At 38.3% G+C, this 22935-nt stretch overlaps 1 protein-coding gene and 1 non-coding gene across 7 annotated transcripts in view; both read left to right on the top strand.

Annotated features, from left to right (window-relative positions):
- The window catches only part of SMG1 (SMG1 nonsense mediated mRNA decay associated PI3K related kinase), a 116163-nt gene that overhangs the window by 44754 nt on the left and 48474 nt on the right, over window positions 1-22935 (top strand). For all 6 annotated transcript variants that reach the window (XM_032242809.1, XM_032242806.1, XM_032242805.1 and 3 more), the window contains 17 exons: window positions 499-596; window positions 2010-2183; window positions 4446-4670; window positions 8067-8168; window positions 9056-9325; window positions 12439-12569; window positions 12727-12888; window positions 13691-13809; window positions 14267-14354; window positions 14444-14545; window positions 15157-15297; window positions 15846-16045; window positions 16443-16639; window positions 16808-16972; window positions 18026-18180; window positions 20261-20403; window positions 20550-20751. In XM_032242809.1, coding sequence (XP_032098700.1) covers window positions 499-596; window positions 2010-2183; window positions 4446-4670; window positions 8067-8168; window positions 9056-9325; window positions 12439-12569; window positions 12727-12888; window positions 13691-13809; window positions 14267-14354; window positions 14444-14545; window positions 15157-15297; window positions 15846-16045; window positions 16443-16639; window positions 16808-16972; window positions 18026-18180; window positions 20261-20403; window positions 20550-20751 — 2674 coding nt within the window. The remainder of the gene's footprint in view (window positions 1-498; window positions 597-2009; window positions 2184-4445; window positions 4671-8066; window positions 8169-9055; window positions 9326-12438; window positions 12570-12726; window positions 12889-13690; window positions 13810-14266; window positions 14355-14443; window positions 14546-15156; window positions 15298-15845; window positions 16046-16442; window positions 16640-16807; window positions 16973-18025; window positions 18181-20260; window positions 20404-20549; window positions 20752-22935) is intronic.
- On the top strand, window positions 14882-14985 carry LOC116526776. The gene has a single exon (XR_004258275.1). It is a non-coding gene; the product is annotated as a small nucleolar RNA U13 (small nucleolar RNA).

Raw genomic sequence — 22935 nt, 5'->3', positions numbered from 1 at the left:
CTCACTACAACCTCAGCCTTCTGGGTTCAAGTGATTCTCCCGCCTTAGCCTCTGGAGTAGCTGGGATTACCGGCGCGTACCACCACACAAAGCTAATTTTTGTAATTTTTATAGAGATGGGGTTTCGCCATGTTGGCTAGGATGGTCTCCATCTCTTGACCTTGTGATCTGCCCACCTCGGCCTCTCAAAGTGCTGGGATTACAGGCCTGAGCCACCATGCCTGGCCCAGCGTTTTAGTCTTAAGTCATGTGTAGTGACAATATAGTTAAGAAATGTACTGAAAAAGTAAGGAAATAATGTTTACATGTTAATTTTTTGCAGCATTAAAGAGGTATTGGTTAATCATGATCAGCATGTTTAACAGTCTTAATTTTATGATATAGGATGTGTTTTAGGATATGCTGCTTGAAAACTAGGTACCTCGTAAGGCTCTGATATATTTTTATTTTGAAATTTTTTCCCCCATCCTCTTTCATAATTTCTTACACGATTCCAAGGGTGGTTGCAGAGTTTGGAGCCATTTTGGGTAGCTGATCTTGCATTTTCTACCACTCTTCTTGGTCAGTTTCTAGAAGACATGGAAGCATATGCTGAGGTGAGTATACAGAATGCTGTTTCTTAAAATTTCTGTTAAGAAAAAATAAAAATCTTAAATTGTGCTAGGTTTAAGATAGTTCCAACCTTCTGACATTTAAGCAGATGTTACAAGCTCATTCCATATATTTTAAACATATTTTTCTCAGATGTTTTTAAGTTACTGGGAGAATTACTGGAAAGACTAAAAGAAATATTGCAAGTTTCGTATTTCACAAAGCTTTACAAACTCTTGGTAGCTGGTATTTTTTCTAAAGACATTGTCTGCTGTTTATTTTTTCTTCCCAGAAGAGTCTTAAAGCAAATTGATGTACACACACACACACACACACACACACACACACACACCCCCCCAAAAGACCCTAAAGACCTTGCTCTTACATACGTACAGAAAATCTTGAATGGAGGACAAGCCTTGGCTTCAGCCTGCTTTTGCAGCTGTCCCAGTATAGCATAGGAGCTTTAAGAGTGCTGCGGAAACCCTTGTTACTGGTACTTGGCTTTTCTGGCCCCACTGTTGTGGCTTAACTCTGTGCCATCTCTTATCTGAATCGCTTTGTGTTTCTCCCCTATTCAGATCAACCAATCAAGGCTCCTATAAGATTTAGTGTCATCTTGTTTTTTTCATCTTCGCTACTTATCGTCAACAGGAATTCAGTACCTTTAGCTGTACTGATAGGTTTACTCTTTCCTAGAAAAGCAAGGAAATGTTTTGCATCTGCATTTATTTCTTTGCCTTCACACCTAGAACGTCTTTTTTCATAGCTTACCTTTAAAGCGGATCTACCTTTCAGAAGCCACACATTCTGGTTTGCAGAGATGCTTCCCCTTGTTATCCTTAAGTCTCATTTTCTTCTTTTATTTTGGTGCCTAATGTTAGGTAGATATATATATATATTGGTTCTAGTGTCCCATTTTTTGCGACTCTTGTCCTTTTTGTATATATACTTCCTCAATTACAAATCTGTAGGCCAGGTCTTATGACCTCCCTTTGCTCTACATGTGCATGTGCTTAGTTTGGAGGACTTACTGTTGAGCTGAGTGGCTCAGGGAATACCCAGAATGAGATTTTTAGCAGAAAACTAATTGAGGAATGGCAAAGGGTTCTCGCTTCATTGATACCTATATATAACGAGAGCATATGTACTAGAATTTATTTTTCCCCAACAGCTTTCTGAGTTGGTATGTGAGATTATTTCCTTAATCTATTGTCTATTGGGTTTAATGTTGGCTTTTTGAAATAATTAGGTAAAACCCATTTTTATATTTAGAGCCGTGAATATTTTCATGGACCATACAATTCCTCTTTCTAAAAATCTATTCTAAAATGAATTGATTTAAATATTTGAGAGTTTTTTTTTTAAAAAAAAAAACAACTATGCACTACTTAAGAATGCTGTGAATTCACATCTAGGACCTCAGCCATGTAGCCTCTGGGGAATCAGTGGATGAAGACGTCCCTCCTCCATCAGTGTCATTACCAAAACTGGCTGCACTTCTCCGGGTATTTAGTACTGTGGTGAGGAGCATTGGAGAACGCTTCAGCCCAATTCGGGGTCCTCCAATTACTGAGGCATATGTAACAGATGTAAGTGCTTTTAGGCGTTTCAAGTGTCATTAAAAAAAAAAAAATTGTTTTGCATTGTAAATGCTTCTCTTTACCTAGTAAACTGTTGTTAATCCTTCATTTGTTTAGCATGTGTCTATGTATGTATATATGTATATACCGTCTGATTGCTTTCTTAAATAGCCAGAAAAGGAATCCTATTGTATCTCATCCTCCTTTCATCCAACTCCCCTACTCTCCCATGACAAAAGGCCACTCTGAATTTTTAAATCTTATTCTTTTGTTTTAAAATAATATTTATTATAATTTTACTTTTAAATTGCTGGGTTTTCTTTTAGTTTTTCAACATACTACGAATAGCACACTGTAGGAAAAGCCTCAGAAAGTAATCTCTGAGCATAAGATGGAACTCCTATGAAAACTTTTATATCTTTGTATTCTTTGATAGCCTGGTATCAAAGAACATAAACAAATTAAAAACAAGGTAGTTAGATTGCCACACTTCAGCAGCCTCAAACATTAGCTGCATGGTAGCACATCCAGTGAGGGTTCAGTGGAAAAGACAGGAGAAATGAACCCCAGGCATTGTACTCTGCCTTGAATAAGGAGAGAGAAGCATGTGTGTTGCGGTCATAAAAGATTTAATCTAACTAATTGAAATTTTACTGTTAGGAATAAAACTCGCTTTTAGGAGCATATACTTTTGCTGAACATATTGCTAGATAAAATAGGATATTGAGTATATAGTTACATAAAATGTTTAGTAAGTTATGTATTCGAGCAGAAATGTCAGATCTTAAATGAAACCAGTATATTGGTATTTTAAACGAATATGGTTTCAAAATGGTTTAATATCTTTGCTTCATTTTTAATATCTAAAGGTGTTTCAAGACAGCAGAGTTGAAATAAAAAGCCATTAACTTAAGTGTAAAATAAAAGGGACGTAATTTATAGGATAGGTGTATATGAGGATCTTTTAGACCTTTGAGAATGGTAGAATGGTGGGTTTTTTTTTTTTTTTTGGGTGCTAGGGCCTTACTCTGTGATCCAGGCTGGAGTGTAGTGGTGCAATGATAGCTCGTTGTAGTCTTGAACTCCTGGGCCCCAGTGAGCCTCCCACCTTACTCAGCCCTGCGAGTGCCACCATATCCAGCTTTTATTTCTTTCTTTTTAAAGTGGAGTGGTGTAATCACAACTCAATGCATCCTCTGCCTCCTGTGCTCAAGTGATACTCCCACCCCAGCCTCTCAAGTATTTGGGACTACAGGTGCATGCCACCATGCCCAACTAAGTTAAAAAAATTTTGGTAGAGATGAGGTGTTGTTATGTTGACTTGGCTGGTCTCAAACTCTTAGATTCAAGCGAACGTCCCAGCTAATCCTCTCAAGGTGCTAGGATGATAGGCATGAGTCACTGTGCCCAGCCTCAAAGGATGCTTTTGCCGGGGGTGGTGGCTCACACCTGTAATCCTAGCACTTTGGGAGGCCGAGGTGGGTGAATCACCTGAGGTCAGGAGTTCAAGCCTGGCCATCATGGTGAAACCCCGTCTTTAAAAAAAAATAGGGGGAAGAAAAAAGGATGCTTTTAATGAAAACTATGGGTAGACTAAATAAAATCCTGTATGTATTGGTTGTTAAATATTGTAGAAATAGTTTTTAGCATTTATTTGCTCTGTGTTTTTCCCCTATTTTATTAGAAATATAGTACACAATTAATGGCCATTATAGTTTAGTGGGGGATTTTGTTTGTGTGTGTATTGGAAATAATACGATTTTTGAAGATATTATGTGGTAACCATGACAATACTTATCTTTCAAAAGAGACCATCAGCAGATAGAAACTTTAATAAGCTTAAGGCGACTTATATGTACAGTTTCAAAAGATTGATTCCCAAAAGCCCAAGAGCCAGCTTGTAGTATGTGTGGGCAGGCTATTCCCTTGCTGTCAGTACTGTTACTGTCATGGTGTATTTCATGATAAAGATTCTGAGCTTCAGCCATTTAGTGATATTGGGGGAAATGAAGTAGGTATATGGGAAATAGAGGATGGCAGATTCTGTTTCCTTTCATAATAGCACTTTAGGATTTTTTATTCAAGATCATGTTTACATACTGTACTAAAGCTATTGTTATTATTCAACTACTGAGAACTAGAATATTAAGAGACTGCTAGCAAGGCAAGTAGTTAATTTTCAATTGAAATTGCATTAAATAGAAAGTATTTTCTTGCTTTGTGGAAGCATGTGAAGTTTTTTAAAAAGCTGCTTGTTTTCCCCATTTACAGGTTCTGTACAGAGTAATGAGATGTGTGAAGGCTGCAAACCAGGTGTTTTTTTCTGAGGCTGTGTTGACAGCTGCTAATGAATGTGTTGGTGTTTTGCTCGGCAGCTTGGATCCTAGCATGACTATACATTGTGAGATGGTCATTACATATGGATTAGACCAACTGGAGAACTGCCAGACTTGTGGTACCGATTATATCATCTCAGTATTGAATTTACTCACACTGGTATGTGAATTATTCCTTTTTAATGTGTTGGTTTATCCAGGCTCTTAAATTGATGTGTAAGAAATTAAGGGCTTTGGCTGGGTATGATGACTCACACTTGTAATCCCAGCACTTTGGGAGGCCAAAGCAGAAAGATTGCTTGCATCCAGGAATTCTGGCACAGCCTGGATAACATAGTGAGACCCCATCTCTACAAAAAAATAAAAAATTAGCTGGGGTGTAGTGGCATGCACTTACAGTGTTAGCTCTACCTGGGAGGTTGAGGCGGGAAGATTGATTAAGCCCAAGAACTTGAGGCTGAAGTGAGCTCTGATTGTGTCACTGTACTTAGCCAAGATGACAAAAAAGGCCCTGTTGCCAAAAAAGAAAAAAATTAAAGTCTTTGTTTTATTATATTATTTTTTAGTGTACATTCTTCATCATTATAATCCAGCATGCTTTCATTTTAGTGTCTGCTTTTATTTATTTTATTTATTTTTTGAGACAGAGTCTCACTCTGTCACCCAGGCTAGAGTGCAATGGTGGTGTTGGCTCACTGCAACCTCCGCCTCCCGGGATCAAGCAATTCTTACTGCTTGGCCTCCCGAGTAGCTGGAATTACAGGCTCATGCCACCACACCTGACTAAGTTTTGTATTTTTAGTAGAGATGGGGTTTCACTGTGTTGGCCAGGCTGGTCTCAAACTCCTGCCTGCCATGGCCTCCCAAAGTGCTGGCATTATAGGTGTGAGCCACCATACCTGGTCTATTTACTTCTATTTTAATTTTTTTTCTCTTCTTCTCTTTGTGTCTCTCTCTGTCTCTCTCTCTTTTTTTTTTTTTTGAGTTGAAGTCTTGCTTGGCTGTCCAGGCCTGGAGTGCAGTGGCTCGATCTAGGCTCACTGCAACCTCTGCCCCCCAGATTCCAGCTGTTCTCCTACCTCAGCCTCCCAAGTAGCTGGGACTACAGGCACCTGCTACTTTGCCCAGCTAATTTTTGTATTTTTTAGTAGAGGTGGGGTTTTACCATATTGGCCAGGCTGGTCTTGAATTCCTGAACTCGTGATCCACCTGCTTTGGCCTCCCAAAGTGCTAGGATTACAGGTGTGAGCCACCGTGCCGGACTTTACTTTTAATTAAAAATTTTTTGAGACAGAGTCTCACTGTGTTGCACAGGATGAAGTGCAGTGGCATGATTTTAGCTTACTGCAGCCTCAACCTGTTGAGTTCAGATGATCCTCCCACCCCAGCCTCCCAGGTAGCTAGAACTACAGGTGCGCACCATGACGCCTGGCTAAATTTTTGTGTTATTTTGTAGAGATGGGGTTTTGCCATGTTGCCCAGGCTGGCCTCGAATTCTTGGGCTCAGGCAGTCTACCTGCCTTGACCTCCCAAAGTACTGGGATTATAGGCTTGAGCCCCTCTGCCAGGCCTCTACTTTTAGTGATTGATAGCTAGTCTCAGTGTATCTTTACTCATTTGTGTGTGTGTGTGTGTGTGTGTGTGTGTGTGTTTTTTTTTTTTTTTTTTGATACAGAGTCTCAATTTGTCCCTCAGGCTGGAGTGCAGTGGTCCGATCTCAGCTCACTGCAACCTCTGCCTCCTGGGTTTAAGCAGTTCTCTGCCTCAGCCTTCTGATTAGCTGGGACTGTAGGCATGTGCCACCATACCCGGCTAATTTTTGTATTTTTAGTAGAGATGAGGTGTCACCATCTTGGCCAGGCTTGTCTTGAACTCCTGACCTCATGATGCACCCACTTTGGCTTCCCAAAGTGCTGGGATTATAGATGTGAGCCACCACGCCTGGCCACTTGTTTTTGCTTTTTTCCGATGAAACATTACTCTATGCCCTAGATTCTTAGATTCTTTCTTTTTTTCTTCTCTCTCTCTCTCTCTCTCTTTTTTTTTTTTCCTTGAGACAGGATCTTGCTGTATTGCCCTGGCTGAAGTACAGTGGTGTAATCAGAGCTCACTGCAGCCTCAAACTCCTGATCACTCAAGCAATCCTCCCACCTCAGCCACCTGACTATCTGGGACTGCAGATGCATGCCACCTAGCCTGGCTAGCCTTTGTATTTTTTGTAGAGAAGGGGTCTCACTGCATTGTCCAGGCTGGCTTCAAATTCCTGACCTCAAGCAATCTTCCTGCCTTGGCCTCCCAAAGTGCTGGGATTACAGGTGTGAGCCATCATGCCTGGACTTCTTTAATTTCTTAACCATAAATCTCCCCTCTCCCTCACTTTTTTTTTTTTTTTTTTTGAGGCGGAGTTTCGCTCTTGTTACCCAGACTGGAGTGCAATGGCGCAATCTCGGCTCACCGCAACCTCCGCCTCCTGGGTTCAGGCAATTCTCCTGCCTCAGCCTCCTGAGTAGCTGGGATTACAGGCATGCACCACCATGCCCAGCTAATTTTTTGTATTTTTAGTAGAGACGGGGTTTCACCGTGTTGACTAGGATGGTCTCGATCTCTTGACCTCGTGATCCACCCGCCTCGGCCTCCCAAAGTGCTGGGATTACAGGCTTCAGCCACCGCGCCCGGCCTGTCTCCCCCACTTTTATTATGGACATTCTGATGCACATAAAAATAGGGAAAATAGTATAATAAATGTGTACATGTTTAATACTCAACTTCTGTGATTAGAAACAAATGGTCCATCTGGTTTCATCTAGGCCTCTTTGCTGTCTTTTCATCTCCATCTGGATTATTTTAAAGCAAATTCTAGATGACATTCTGCTGGGCATTTCTGCCTGAGTTACCCTTCCCTTTCTAATGTGAAAAAATGCCCATGTTAACTGTAAAATAACATGTGTCCTCTTTAGGTGTCTAAACATTTTAATTTCACAGTGTTAAGGCCTTAAAATATACCTTAGATATATATTTTTTCTAAATTAAAAGACTTTTTTTTTAAAGGTATACAGAAAATTAAGCAGAAAACAATGAGTTTCCATATACCGTCTTCACCCCAACAGTTTCCACATAAACATAATTGTGTTAGTGTGGTACATTTGTTGCAAAGGAGCGAATATTTATACATTATTATTATTGACTAATTTTATAGTTTACCCCAGGGTTCACTTTATGTTATGTATTCTACGGACTTTTAACAAAATGTATAATGACATGTATCCACTATTACCGTGTTAGGATAGTTTCACTTCCCTAAAAATCTTTTGCACTCCATCCACTCATTGTTTGGTCCCTCTCCCCACTCCTCCCTCCCTCCACCCTAAGCCCATGGTAACCCCTGATCTTTTTACTGTCTTCATGGTTTTCCCTTTTCCAGAATGCCATGTAGTTGGAGCCATATAGTATGTAGCCTTTTCATTTGGCTTCTTCCACTTAATATTGTGCATTTAAGGTTTCTCCATGCCTTTTTGTAATTTGAGAAGCTCATTTTAAAAAAATTTTATTCTTTTAGATTGTTGAACAGATAAATACAAAACTACCATCATCATTTGTAGAAAAACTGTTTATACCATCATCTAAACTACTATTTTTGCGTTATCATAAAGAAAAAGAGGTAAGTAATACATTGATAATAAATTTTGTCAGCTTGAGTCACTGAAGAGTTGGACCTAATGTTGCTTACAAGGCTACATAAGTGAAATTGAGTGAAATGAGAAATGTTAGATTTAGAATATGGTGATTGTATTTGTTCTTTTAAGTTTATGTTTTTTGGTAATCATACTGAATACTTTGATGAATGATGTGCCTGATATTCTTCAGACTATGCATCTTTTGCTGTTATTTGTCAAATTTTCATAAGGGTAAAACAAGCTGATACATTTATAAAGTTGCAAATTAAGAAGTACTGTGCATTTTGTAAACAAAAAGACTGGCTTTTCAACCACCCCCAGTCACCTCCACCACAGACTTTTCTGGTAGATTTAAAAAAAAAAAAAAAAAAAACCAAAAAAAAAAAAAAACAAACTTTTTTTTTCCCCCCCGTAAGACGGGATTTCACCATGTTGGTCACTCTGGTCTCGAACTCCTGACCTCAGGTGATCTACCCACGTCAGCCCCTCAAAGTGCTGGGATTACAGACGTGAGCCATTGTGCCCAGCTTCTGGTAGATTTTTACGAAAATCAGTCTTAAGCCACTGTTTGCATGTCTTTTGTTGTTGATTATGTTAAAAAATAGTCATTTAGGAAATTTCATATAGACTGTTTTCATTTACAGTACTCTTGTGATAAAACTTTATAGATTTAAAATAGTATACTGATATGTGTCAGTTTTCTGATTGTTTTTTTAAAAATTAAAATGTTAAGTTTTACAGGCAGTGAATTGATTAATCTTAAATTTATTTGTATCATCAGCACTATACATACAGTGATTTATTTTCCATATAATTTTAGAAGATTTATTTTCCATTTAATTGTCACTTCCTTGAATTTTTCATTTTTCAGGTTGTTGCTGTAGCCCATGCTGTTTATCAAGCAGTGCTCAGCTTGAAGAATATTCCTGTTTTGGAAACTGCCTATAAGTTAATATTGGGAGAAATGACTTGTGCCCTAAATAACCTCCTACATAGTCTGCAACTTCCTGAGGCCTGTTCTGAAATAAAACACGAGGCTTTTAAGAATCATGTGTTCAATGTAGACAATGCAAAATTTGTGGTTATATTTGATCTCAGTGCCCTGACTACAATTGGAAATGCCAAAAACTCACTAATAGGGGTGAGTCTTTAATTGTAATGACTTAATTTTATCCACAGTTAAACCTTTTCTTATTACATATTGATGTATTTCACTATCATGTCAACATGTCTGTAGGGTCACTGTGTAACCCATAGCCATATTTAAGACATGCCTGGATAAATAAAATTGCTAGGACCATTTTCTTGTCATTATATTTAACTTGTCTTTTTCCTTTTCCATGTTGAATCTTGATAAGGTTTTTTTATATTAGTTTTATTTTCTAGAAAATATTTTAGGAATTTCCCCTATTTGCTCTAGCATGCTTACAGAAAATGTCAATGTTTCTTACAGCTCAAATTTGTATAGTTCTTTTAAAATGCATTCTCTTTCTTCTTCCCCTGGTACTTTATTCTTTCTTTCTATTGAAGTTATTTTTTAGCCATAGTCTTATATTTTGGCTGTCTACTTTTCCCTAGGAACATTGATAGAGTTGAAATATTCCTTATCTGAAATACTTGGGAGTGTTTTAGATTTTGGATTTTGGAATATTTTGCTAACACTGGTGAGCATCCCTAATCTGAAAATCCTAAATCTAAAATGCTCCAAAATTTGAAACCATTTTGAGCACCAGTATGATGCCCCAAGTGGAAAATCTCACACCTGGCCTCATGTGATGAGTCCAAACTTTGTTGTATGCACAAAATTATGTACAATATTGTATAAAATGACCTTTGGGCCATGAATAGAAGGTGAAACATAAATGAATTTTGTGTTTAGACATATATATGTAGATATTCCAAAATCCAAAAAAATACAAAGTCGGAAACACTTCTGGTCCCGAGCATTTTGAATAAGGGACACTCACCCTGTATTCTCTCTTTTGGGGTGGGGGGGGAATTTTTTTTTAACTTTTTTTTATTTTTTATTTTTGATACAGAGTCTCACTGTTGTCGCCTGGGCTGGAGTGCAATGGCGTGACCTTGGCTCGCTGCAACCTCCGCCTTCTGGGTTCCAGCAGTTCTCCTGCCTCAGCCTCCCATGTAGCTGAGATTACAAACGCCTGTTACCACACCTGGCAAATTTTTGCATTTTTAGTAGAGGTTCGCCATGTTGGCCAGGCCGGTCTCTGACTCTTGATCTCAGGTGATCCACCTGCCTTGGCCTCCCAAAGTGCTGGGATTATAGGTGTGAGCAACCATGCTCCGCCTGTTTTTTTGCTTTAAGTAATTTGAAGTGGCTCTCCTCTTGATTCATATTTATTGCTTATGGCTTGTGTATTTCTTCTTATTGGACCACGCAGAGTGGAAAGACATTATTTTTAATAGAAAGTAATAGGTATAGGCCAGGTGCTGTGGCTCAGGCCTGTAATCCCAGCACTTTGGGAGGCCAGGGTGGGAGGATCACTTGAGGTCAGGAGTTTGAGACCAGTCTAGCCAACGTGGTGAAACCTTATCTCTGTTAAAAATGCAAAAATTAGCTGGGCATGGTGGTGCGCACCTGTAATCCTAGATACTCAGGAGGCTGAGTCAGGAGAATCACTTGAACCCAGGAGGCCGAGGTTGCAGTTAACTGAGATCATGCCACTGCACTCCAGCCTGGGTGACAGAGCCAGACTGTCTCAAAAAAAGAAAGAAATGAGTGTAATTAGGGGATAAGATTTTTAGGAGGAAAATGGTAAAATCTGATATTTATGCTTGCATGTGCTCCATGTTGTTTGATTGGATTGCCTTGTATCATTCCATAGCTGCTTCCCTTATTGCCAGTTATGGCTTATATTGAAAGTCTGCAGTAAACTCGTCTTCATACATAAAAGCTTGATTTTTGAGGAATTCCCATTATTTACAGATTGAAAGATATTTATGTCCTGCACTCTAGAAATAAGGAGAAAGTGGTTGGGGATGGGACAGTCAGGTGGAATGGAGTGTCTTAGCAGTATAAAGGAAAAAAGTGGATGGAAAAAGTATAGAGTGGCAGGTTGCGCCTTTGTTTTCTTACTGAACAGGGCACCTTGCCATTTGCGGTATATGGAAAATGAAGGAAATACAGTCTGTTCCCCTAAAAGGCACATACAAAGGGCTTTGTTTAGACCTGAGATCAGCAAACTGTGGTCTGTGGGTCCAATATGGCCCAGCACCTGTTTTTTGTTTGTTATTTTAAGTGTATAATTCACTGATTTTTTTAGTATATTCACAGAAGTGTGCAACCATCACCACACTGGCGCCTGTTTTTATAAAGTTTTCTTGGGTCCAGTCTTGGTGGCTCACACCTGTAATCCCAGCAGTTTGGGAGCCCAAGGCAGGCAGACCACCTGAGGTCAGGAGTTCAAGACCAGCCTGGCCAACATGGTGAAACCCCATCTGTACTAAAAAAAAATAGAAAAATTAGCCGGGTGTGGTGGTGGGTGCCTGTAATCGCAGCTACTCAGGTGGCTGAGGCAGGGAGAATTACGTGAACCAAAGAGACAGAGGTTGCAATGAGCTGAGATTGCGTCATTGCACTCTAGCCTGGGTGACAGTGCAAGACTCCCACTCAAAAAAGAAAGTTTTCTTGGAACACAGCCACTCTCAATCCTATGTTTTGTGTGTGGCTGGTTTTATTTTGCTTGTTTGTTTGAAAGAAAGAGAGAATCTTACTTTTGTCATCCAGGCTGGAGTGCAGTGGTAGGCTCTCAGCTCACTGCAACCTCTGCCTCTCAGCTTCAAGCGATTCTTCCATCTCAGTGCCTCAGTAGCTGGGATTACAAGTGTGCACCACAACGCCAAGCTAATTTTTGTAATTTTAGTAGAGAAGGGGTCCTGCTGTATTGCCCTGGCTGGTCTCGAACTCCTGGGCTCAAGTGAACCACCCACCTTGGCCTCCCAAAGTGCTAGGATTACAGGTGTGAGTCATAACACCAGACCTGTTTTCTTACCATAGTGATAGATGGGGAGTTGCTGCATTGCACGGAGATGCTATATGGCATGCAAAGCCTTTACAACTTTTCTTCACAGTAAAGTGTTTGCCCCAGGTTTAGTGTACTAGATCCCTTTTAAATTTAAATCTGTAATTTTAATTTAAAAATGTCTAAATATCCCTATTTTGAAGGATAAACTCTGTATGCTTCTGTGTATCTTGGAGAAGCCATAAACTTACTTTGTTTTGTACATGATCAGATGTGGGCGCTATCTCCAACTGTCTTTGCACTTCTGAGTAAGAATCTGATGATTGTGCACAGTGACCTGGCTGTTCACTTCCCTGCCATTCAGTATGCTGTGCTCTACACATTGTATTCTCATTGTACCAGGTACTGTATTTATGAATTTTTCTTAAGAAAATAACCCCACAAAACATTTTATTTTTTAATGTATAGATTTTTAAAATGTATGTTGATTTTAACTTTGGACTTGCTTTCTTTGTTTTTTGATTAAAGATGAAAAGATAATCTATACTTTGTCTTTCAGGCATGATCACTTTATCTCTAGTAGCCTCAGTTCTTCTTCTCCTTCTTTGTTTGATGGAGCTGTGATTAGCACTGTAACTACAGCTACAAAGAAACATTTCTCAATTATATTAAATCTTGTGGGAATATTACTTAAGAAAGATAACCTTAATCAGGACACGAGGTAACAGATATTTTATAGTATTAACTGTTCCTAACTTTATTTATATGCCTTTATAGTTTGAGAATAAGAAATGTGGATTACAAGAAATAATAAAATAAAGGTGGATGTAAGAGGTGAGGTAGAGGCAGCTCGTTCGTTGTTGAACACCTTATAATTTGGCTTTATTATTTAATATAGGCTTTCTTATTTTTTCTGAAAAGAAATACATGAAAAATCTCAATCCCCCGTCTCCATTGTTTCATAGGTGACTATATATAGATTTTTAATATTCTTTGCTTTTGTTTTTTGTTTTTTGTTTTGAGATGGAGTTTTGCTGTTGTCACTCAGGGTGGAGTGCAGTGGTACGATCTCAGCTCACTGCAACCTCTGCCTCTGAAGTTCAAGCGATTCTCCTGCCTCAGCCTTCTGAGTAGCTGGGATTATAGGTGCCCAACACTATACCCAGCTACTTTTTGTATTTTTAGTAGAGATGGGGTTTCACCATGTTGGCCAGGCTGGTCTTGAACTCCTGACCTCAGGTGATCCACCTGCATCAGCCTCCCAAAGTGCTGGGATTACAGGCATGAGCCACTACACCCAGCCTCTTTGCTGGTATGCCGCTTTAGGAGGTTTTCTTAAAAGGCACACAACTATTTTGACAGTAATTTCTATAGTTTCATTTTGTATTTTTGTTTTTTATTGCTTGAGGTGTTTGAAAAATCAAAAGAAAACCAGGGTAAGAAGACTAGCTTTTTCAGGTTTTTGTTTTTGTTTTTTTTTTTTTTTTTTAAATGTAAAATCTATTGTATATTTTGTGTTTCAGGAAACTGTTAATGACGTGGGCTTTGGAAGTAGCTGTTTTAATGAAGAAGTCCGAAACATATGCACCTTTATTCTCTCTTCCGTCTTTCCATAAATTTTGCAAAGGCCTTTTAGCCAACAGTAAGACTCTGTTTTCTAAAAAATTTTATCAACCCTAAAAAGGGTCTTTGGTAATGGGAGATGGTCATCAATCAAATTCTTTTCCTGACATGAAGAGGTATAATCCCTATTTTAATGAGAGATACACAGTCTTCTTTTTTTCATTTTTAGTATTAGAAAAATGTTTCTGAAGTGATTGTCACATTTTTACGCTTATGTGAATATTTATAGCTTGCATATACTTTTACATTTTCTCTCAGTAAAGGGTTTGTGTGATGCCCAGTCACATACATTACGTGGGTTTTGTTGACTGTATCATTTTCGCAATGTGACAGTGAGTGAGGATGCCAGATAAGAACAGTGCCTAGTCTATATAGTAGGCACTCACTCTTTGTTCAGTGAATGGATTCAGATAATTATGACTGGGATATAATTTCTTTTGGCCAGCTGAAAGTAACTGTCTTTTAATGTTTAATAGCTCTCGTTGAAGATGTGAATATCTGCCTGCAGGCGTGCAGCAGTCTACATGCTCTGTCCTCTTCTTTGCCAGATGATCTTTTACAGAGGTATGGAGTTAAGATCATGTCTTTTGATACTGACCCTAATAATCTGGAAATGTTAACACACCTGCTTTGTCTATTTCATTCTTTCATAGATGTGTTGATGTTTGCCGTGTTCAACTAGTACACAGTGGAACTCGTATTCGACAAGCATTTGGAAAACTGTTGAAGTCAATTCCTTTAGATGTTGTCCTAAGGTATAACAATTGTTTTGGAGCAAAGACATTGTGTTAAATTTACAGCCTATTAGTGGTCTACTTTAGAAAAAGATAAATCATCTATTAGAGCATTAATGACATATCTTTTATGACCCTGCTTGTCAGTGATTGAAGTGATGTCAAAGAATCAAACTTTGCAGGTCTGCAAGAAAATGAGAACTTGTTAATGGGCTTTATAGGCTCACAATAATTAGTATAGAATAACTCATAGTGCCAAAATGTGTCTTTTAGAATGTCAGATATTTGAAAAACTAAACAGTAATCTTTTATTGTTTTTGATCAAGTTGATTTGGGCGCTTTAAGAGCCTAAAATTGATCCTTTTGTAATACATAAGCATGATGATTAGGTTTTTATGTTCACATGTTAGATACACCTTCCTCAAATCCTATTATGATGTCGGCAGATTACCCATCTGACGTGAATGAAAAAGGAATCTAAATTTGTAATCACATCTCTATCCATTTTAAAGTCTCAATTTTACTGTATTTTTACTTCCAGTGAGTTAATAAGTAAATAACCCATTTACAGTATGTGCTAACCTTTTAAGCTAAAACATTTTGCATAACACAACTTTATTTTCTCTCTACAGCAATAACAATCACACAGAAATTCAAGAAATTTCTTTAGCATTAAGAAGTCACATGAGTAAAACACCAAGTAACACATTCCACCCCCAAGATTTCTCTGATGTTATTAGTTTTATTTTGTATGGGAACTCTCATAGAACAGGGTAAGGCTTTTTTTTTTAATACTATTTTATCTGGGAAACATAATTTTAAGATATCTGTGACTTTACATACAGTTTTGAAGAGAAAATATGTCTGGGGGTGGCAGAGTATTAGTACCATTCTTCTCAAGTGGGTTATTTTAGTTTTCATTAATAGGAAAATTGTTTTGAAGATAGCATCTGCAGAAACAAAAATGGCTTTGAAATTGAGTAATGAAATGTGGTTAACAGTTAACCGATGTGATGTCATTAACACTTTGGGGAATGGGGTGGGGGTGTAGATATTCTAGAGATGGTTAGTTGCACTGAATGAATTTCATTCCTGATTGGCATGAGCCATTTACCCTAGTCATCCTTCTGCACTGTACCTCATCCTGTGAACTGTAAAAGACCTCAAAATGAGAGGTGGAGATATATACTTCTCAATTTCATAGGCTTTACATTTTTGGTGTAGGGAAAATTACAGTCCCTTATTCCCATTTCCCTTGCAATTTTTTAAAAATTAAAATAAAATTGTCATTGTCTGTTAAATATGAAACTACTTTTCCCAGAAAGGACAATTGGTTGGAAAGACTGTTCTATAGCTGCCAGAGACTAGATAAGCGTGACCAGTCAACAATTCCACGCAATCTCCTCAAGACAGATGCTGTCCTTTGGCAGTGGGCCATATGGGAAGCTGCACAATTCACTGTTCTTTCTAAGCTGAGAACCCCACTGGGTAGAGCTCAAGACACCTTCCAGACAATTGAAGGTAACTCACTCAAACTTTGTGATGTGAATACTTTCAAAGCCTTATTAAGAAGTAATGGATTTTTAAATCTTTGTTAAAGGTTTGAGAGTTTATTCTTACTATTTTTTTAAAAAAAGTCAGTAATTTTCAGGTATGTTTGTTAGAATAAGCTTTCATTGAATAATTGCACTGGATATGTGTTTTTTTTTTTTTCCCGTAAAACTTACGGGAGTTGTGTGGAGAAAATATATATATTTATTTCCCCAAGGATAAAAGATTTTTCATGTTGGGATTTTTTATTTTTAAATGATGGATAGACAGAGGATACTTGATAAATGTGGATTTGTCATAAAAATTCACATTTATTCTAGAAACTTTAAAGATTTTAAAAAATTCTTAATTTTGTCTTTGCTTTCAGGTATCATTCGAAGTCTCGCAGCTCACACATTAAACCCTGATCAAGATGTTAGTCAGTGGACAACTGCAGACAATGATGAAGGGCATGGTAACAACCAACTTAGACTTATTCTTCTTCTGCAGTATCTGGAAAATCTGGAGAAATTAATGTATAATGCATACGAGGGATGTGCTAATGCATTAACATCACCTCCCAAGGTTGGTGTCCGTAAGATAGTGTTGTTTTGTAGCAGTTTAACGGTGACAACTGGCAGTACGTGCAGAGCTGAAATCACAATAGACTTGTGTATTTGGTTTATATATAGGTGAGATGACCATATGTGTAAATTGAACCAATCCTGAGCTTTTCTTTCTCTTATTGTAAAGGTCATTAGAACATTTTTCTATACCAATCGCCAAACTTGTCAGGACTGGCTAACGCGGATTCGACTCTCCATCATGAGAGTAGGCTTATTGGCAGGCCAGCCTGCTGTGACAGTAAGACACGGCTTTGACTTGCTTACAGAGATGAAAGCAACCAGCCTATCTCAGGTAAAGCGGTGTGTTTGGAATTCATTTTAAGTCGGTTAATTAGAAAAACATGGTTTAATTCTTTTGATGTGATTTAATCTATGGATAAAATAAAACTTAGATTTATTTTCAAAGCTTTTGATCCTGTATTTTGTAAAAGCAGCAGCTGTCAAAGTTACCTATTTTATTCATGTCAAAACAATGATAGAATGTTAAAACAGTGTTCATGTTAGAACATGTTAAAACTATATTATGTTTAAAGGTTACAGCTTTAAAGGTAATTCTAAAAATTTGTTTATTGGGAGAAATCTTTTTTTTTTTTTTTTGGGAGACAATTTTACTCTTATCGCCCAGGCTGGAGTCCAGTTATGTGATCTCAGCTCACTGCAACGTCTGCCTCCCAGGTTCAAGCGATTCTCTTGCCTCAGTTCCTGGGATTACAGGCACCCACCACCATACCCGGCTAATTTTTGTATTTTTAGCAGACACAGGGTTTCACCATGTTGGCCAGGCTGGTCTTGAACTGCTGACCTCAAGTGATCGCCCACTTCTGCCTCCCAAAATGCTGGGATTAGTGGCATGAGCCACCGCATTGGCCAGGAGGAATTGTTTTTATAATGTATGGCAAATGCTTGATTAATTTCTGGCTCAAAAGTGGGCTCATAGTAAATAGCTGGAATCCAAAATCAACAAATGTTTAGCAATTCAGGTAATGTTAAGCAATATTCAAATACATGAACTTAAACATTCTTTAATTCATGTTTGTTTATATTTAATTTTTGCTTTCTTTTTACTCCATGTGTTATTTCTACAGAGGCCACAGGTTAAATGTTTGGGTAACTTTGGGGTGGGGGTACAACATCCACATGTTGCTAAGGTTCTGTTAGTCATCCTTTGTGGCTATTCATATGTAACATTTTAAAGAATTCTGAGTTAATGTTAAAGTTGTGAAAAATAACTGTTAAATACATTTGGCTTTCAGTAGGCATAGACTGAACAGTTGTAAATTTAGTAGGAATTTATGTTTTAATGGCATTGGGGTCTGTGACTAATTTTTCTGAATGCCATTTTCAGGGGAATGAATTGGAAGTAACCATTATGATGGTGGTAGAAGCACTGTGTGAACTTCATTGTCCTGAAGCTATACAGGGAATTGCTGTCTGGTCATCATCTATTGTTGGAAAAAATCTTCTGTGGATTAACTCAGTAGCTCAACAGGCTGAAGGGAGGTAGGTTGGAAGAAAGGAAAAGGGTGTAGTATTACCTAATGTTTAAATTCTTTGTTTTACTCACTGACATTGTAGTTAAATGTTACAACAGCTTTGTTTGATTTCAAATGTTGCAACAGCTTTGTTCAAATTCACCTATTGAAGCTTGCTATAAATCACTTCACCAGGAGGCATCTTTAATTTGTTCTTTAGCAACAATTCTTGGGTGCCTTTCTTAAGAATTAGTGGGAAATTACACTGTAAAAAAAGACCTGTCACTTGTTTTATAATTGCTTTTGAACTTGATCCCTACTTGAGCCCCTTCCCCCGCAGGGTCTGATACAAATTACGCTTTATTGTCAGAGTATTTGCTCATTAGTCTGTGAACCCTACATTCAGACTCATCTACTTGTTCCAGGTGAAGGAGCTTGTACCATAATATTCTGTGTCTATTTATGTTAGTTTAATGAAATCTTGCAAATTTAGGAAAATAAAAAGAACTGCTCATACTTTCATATCTTTGTGGTGACTTCTGGTATGTGTGCTTTTGTAGTTCCACAATTCCATATCCAAAGGCATTTGTAGTTCTTTTTTCTTTTTGAGACAAGAGTCTCGCTCTGTCGCAATGGCTTGATCTCTGCTCACTACAACCTCCACCCCCCAGGTTCAAGCGATTCTCCTGGGATTACAGGTGCCTGCCGCGACACCTGGCTAATTTTTGTATTTTTTGTGGAGATGGGGTTTCCCCATCTTGGCCAGGCTAGTCTGGTACTCCTGACCTCGTGAGCTACCACGCCCAGCTTTTTTCTTTCATGTAGTTTTCTCCACTCTTCATCAAAACAGCAGCATACATAGGTGCATGGTTTTATGATCTGGTTTTCCCACTCAATATTTTTTTAAAAATTTGCCATGTTAAGTATTCTACAATGTTATTTTTAATGAAGATTTGTATTTGTTGAGTGTAACATAATTTCGTATTTCTTACTGTTGGACATTAAAGTTCTTTCTGATATTTTTTTACTAAGTTAATGCACCATAGCACTTAAAATCTTTGCTTATATTTCAGATTATTTTCTTGGAATCCATTCTTACAAACTGATTTACTATAAGAAAGGCTGCCTAACCATAAGTCTTAGATATATTCTATTGCTAAGTTACTCTGCAGAAAAGATGCCTGCAGTTAATACCCTTAATACCCCCTTCCTTTCACCTTAGTGGATACTGACAGTTACTGAGAAACAAGAATGCTGTTACCACCATCAGTGAAAGTAGTTTTTATAAATTACATTTCTATATTTATTAATGACTAATAGTAGAACTTGCCCCATATATTGACCATTTGTGATTTTTTTTTAAACGTGGATCATGTCTTCATGGCCTTGCAATTTTTCCTGTGTTAATCTATGACATTTTATTTTATACTAAGATTGTTGATGCTATCTAATTTCTTGATTTATAATTTGTTTTTAATGTTAATGTTGTGTTTAAGCATTATGCATATAGATCTCTTACTTGTGCATCTTTTCTTGCATTTATCCTTCTGCAAAGCCTTTCCACACATTGACATCAGTTACTTATCAGTATTTTCCACTAGTTCTTTTATACTGTCTACTTTTTAAAAAAAACATTTAACCACCTTTAAATTTAGTCTCATAGTTGTGAGGAAGACATCAAACCTCCCTTCGCCATAGTCAACTTACTGTTTTAACTCAGTTTATTCTTGCACCATTTTTGTGGAGGTTGTGGGGAGAAATGAGATATGTGTGTTTCAAAAAAAGACTACTTTGAGGCCGGGCTGGGTGGCTCACACCTGAAATCCCAGTACTTGGGGAGACCAAGGCGGGTGGATTGCTTGAGCCCAGGAGTTTGAGACCATCCTGGCCAACATAGCTAAACCTTGTTTTAGCCAGGTGTGGTGGTGGGTGCCTGTAGTCCCAGCTACTTAGGAGGCTGAGTGAGGTTGGAGGATTGCTTGAACCTGGGAGGGCAAGGTTGTAGTGAGCGGTCATCATGCCACTGCCCTCCAGCCTGGGTGACAACGAGACTTTGTCTCAAAAAATAAGTAAATAAGTTAATAAGACTGCTTCAATTTGCTTTTCAGGTTTGAAAAGGCCTCTGTGGAGTACCAGGAACACCTGTGTGCCATGACAGGTGTTGATTGCTGCATCTCCAGCTTTGACAAATCTGTGCTCACCTTAGCCAATGCTGGGCGTAACAGTGCCAGCCCGAAACATTCTCTGAACGGTAAGCATTCAGTATTTTTAAATAAAGCAAAAGTTATAGTAAGATATTTTGCACTGATGATCTTATTTTATGGTTTTAGGTTTCTATGCTCTTTGAAATATTTCTAATTGATCTGAATCTCTTTTTATTTTATAAAATATTTTCAGGTGAATCCAGGAAAACTGTGCTGTCCAAACCGACCGAATCTTCCCCTGAGGTTATAAATTATTTAGGAAATAAAGCATGTGAGTGCTACATCTCAATTGCTGATTGGGCTGCTGTGCAGGAATGGCAGAATGCTATCCATGACTTGAAAAAGAGTACCAGTAGCACTTCCCTCAACCTGAAAGCTGACTTCAACTATATAAAGTAAGGCTTTGTTTTTCCAATTATAAAACAAAATTTCCAGTAGCTATGATGTCTTTATGGCAAAAAATATAAAGTTGGTCATATGTAGTAATACAACATGGTTATATTTCTAATTGACTGCCATTATGAAAATAACAACAGGAAACTGACATCAGAGATGAGGCAGGTGTTTGCATAATGGGAAACAGACTGCTGAGGTGGCCATTTGGTATTAATTCTCAGAACCTGTCATTCTAAAACCTTACTACAATGTGAAGGTTATGCCAGAATGAATATAAAGAAAAATTTGTACTGCTTTAAAAGGAATCACATTTGGTGGCTTTGTTTCTAAATTAGGTCTGAATATATAAAAAACATTTATTCTAATGAGGAGTTTGTGAACATCTGTAAATTAAACTTTATTCTCATTCCTCTGTGCTTTTGTTAATTCTGTAATTCAAAATTGAGCATTCTATTGCAGACACTTGGCTGGGAAGATAAAGGTCGTTAGACTTTGTCTGATACCCTTGCCTTCTGCTAAATGGGTTAATGTGTAATTGCTTCATTAAGCGAGTACTAATTCCAGGCAGCACATAAAACAGACACAAATTCCAACCTTTTAAAGCAAAGATTAGACAAAGAACATTGATAAAAGGATTAGTTGGATCTCACTTACGTTTTTTATGCCATAAGGAAGCAGTTAGGTGAAGTTGACTTTCTTGGGAGGCACAAGGTCAAGTCATGTCCATCAGGATGCCCTTTGGGCCCATACCTGATGTGAGAATGATGGGCTTGGAGTATTCTGGAAATAGCTGGGAGGTCTGTGTGGTTAGGAGCACCTTGAACAGTAGGATATAAAGGCAGAGAAGTAGCTAGGAACTGAGAAAAGAACTTTGGCTGTTAGTCTAGTAAGATCGAAAATTTAGGTGGGATTTGAGCAGAGATGTGTTGTGATCTGACTTGGTGGTTCATTCTGCTATGGCGAAGAGACTGGAATTGGAGGTATGGTGAAGAAACAGGTGGGGGCGAATGTGGACGCATGGAGACCACTGATTTGTGGGGGCAATGGTAAATAAAGGGAGAAGAAACAATGCTATTAATTGGAGTAGGAGCATGCAGAGAACAACAAGGTATGTTTAAGATTTCTAGTGAAATGTGCAGATGAGATTGTTGGGTAAGCTGTTAAGAATCTGATTTGGAACTAAGGATAAAGTCTAAGCTTGAGAGACTTCCAGATGATTAGCACACAGAAAAGGCCCTCTTTCCTTTTCAGTCTCTATACTCTAGAGCCTTGTAAGCCACCAAACCAGAGATAAGCCTCTGGAGAATAGTGAGTGAACAGGAAGGAAGCCTTGGGTCAGAATCCTAGTTTAGCATTTTTGTGAAAGAATAGGAGGGAAAGCCATTGGAAAAAAAAAAAAAAACACAGGGACATTGAGGAGGGAAGTGTCCCAGATGTAGGACATCCAGATGGGATTAGTCAGCCTTGTCAGATGCTCTAGGGATTATAAGGAAAAAGAGTTTTATAGAGAGACAGAAGAAGTTAGATTGAATAATGAGTGGTAGAGAAATTTGAAAATGAAAAGCTTGTGGTAAGTTATTTGGTCAGCGAGTTTTTTCTTTTTTTTTTTTTTTTAAGATGGGGTTTCACCATATTGGTCAGGCTGGTCTCCTGACCTCAGGTGATCCGCCCACCTCAGCCTCCCAAAGTGCTGGGATTATAGGCGTGAGCCACCACACCCAGCTAGCGAGTTTTTCTTGAAGTCAAGGATAGGAAGCTGTTGCTGGAGGGAAATAGATGTTTATTTTAGATATTGGAGAGATTATGTTCTTTGGCCAAGGAGAAGGAGCCACTAGAAAGCATAGGTTGAAGAAACAGGAGATTAACTGGACCTTACCTTTTCTGTGCCTCAAGGAAAGCAGTCACAGATGCTATAGACAGATTTTGGGCGGGCAGTGTATGGTGGATTGGAGGTAAGGGTGGAGGAAATTAAAGCCAGTGCTTTTTTTTTTTTTTTTTCCCCTGAGGACTCAGATGTTAGCTGAAAGCATAGGACATGGTAGAGTATAGCGGGGACTTGGAGAACCTGCCACTGGAGAAGACTCAGGGGCTTTTAATGGCAGAAATGATGAATATGTTGGCAGCAGTTCATCAGTGCCCAGTACCCAAGGCTACCCCTGAGAAGCCAGTGAAAAGCCAGTGGT

This window comes from Sapajus apella, unplaced genomic scaffold (assembly GCF_009761245.1).
Source record: "Sapajus apella isolate SASKATOON/1434 unplaced genomic scaffold, GSC_monkey_1.0 scaffold51, whole genome shotgun sequence".
Classification (NCBI taxonomy): domain Eukaryota; kingdom Metazoa; phylum Chordata; class Mammalia; order Primates; family Cebidae; genus Sapajus; species Sapajus apella.
Note: the sequence above shows the minus strand (reverse complement) of the source record. Positions and strands in the feature narration are given on the sequence as shown.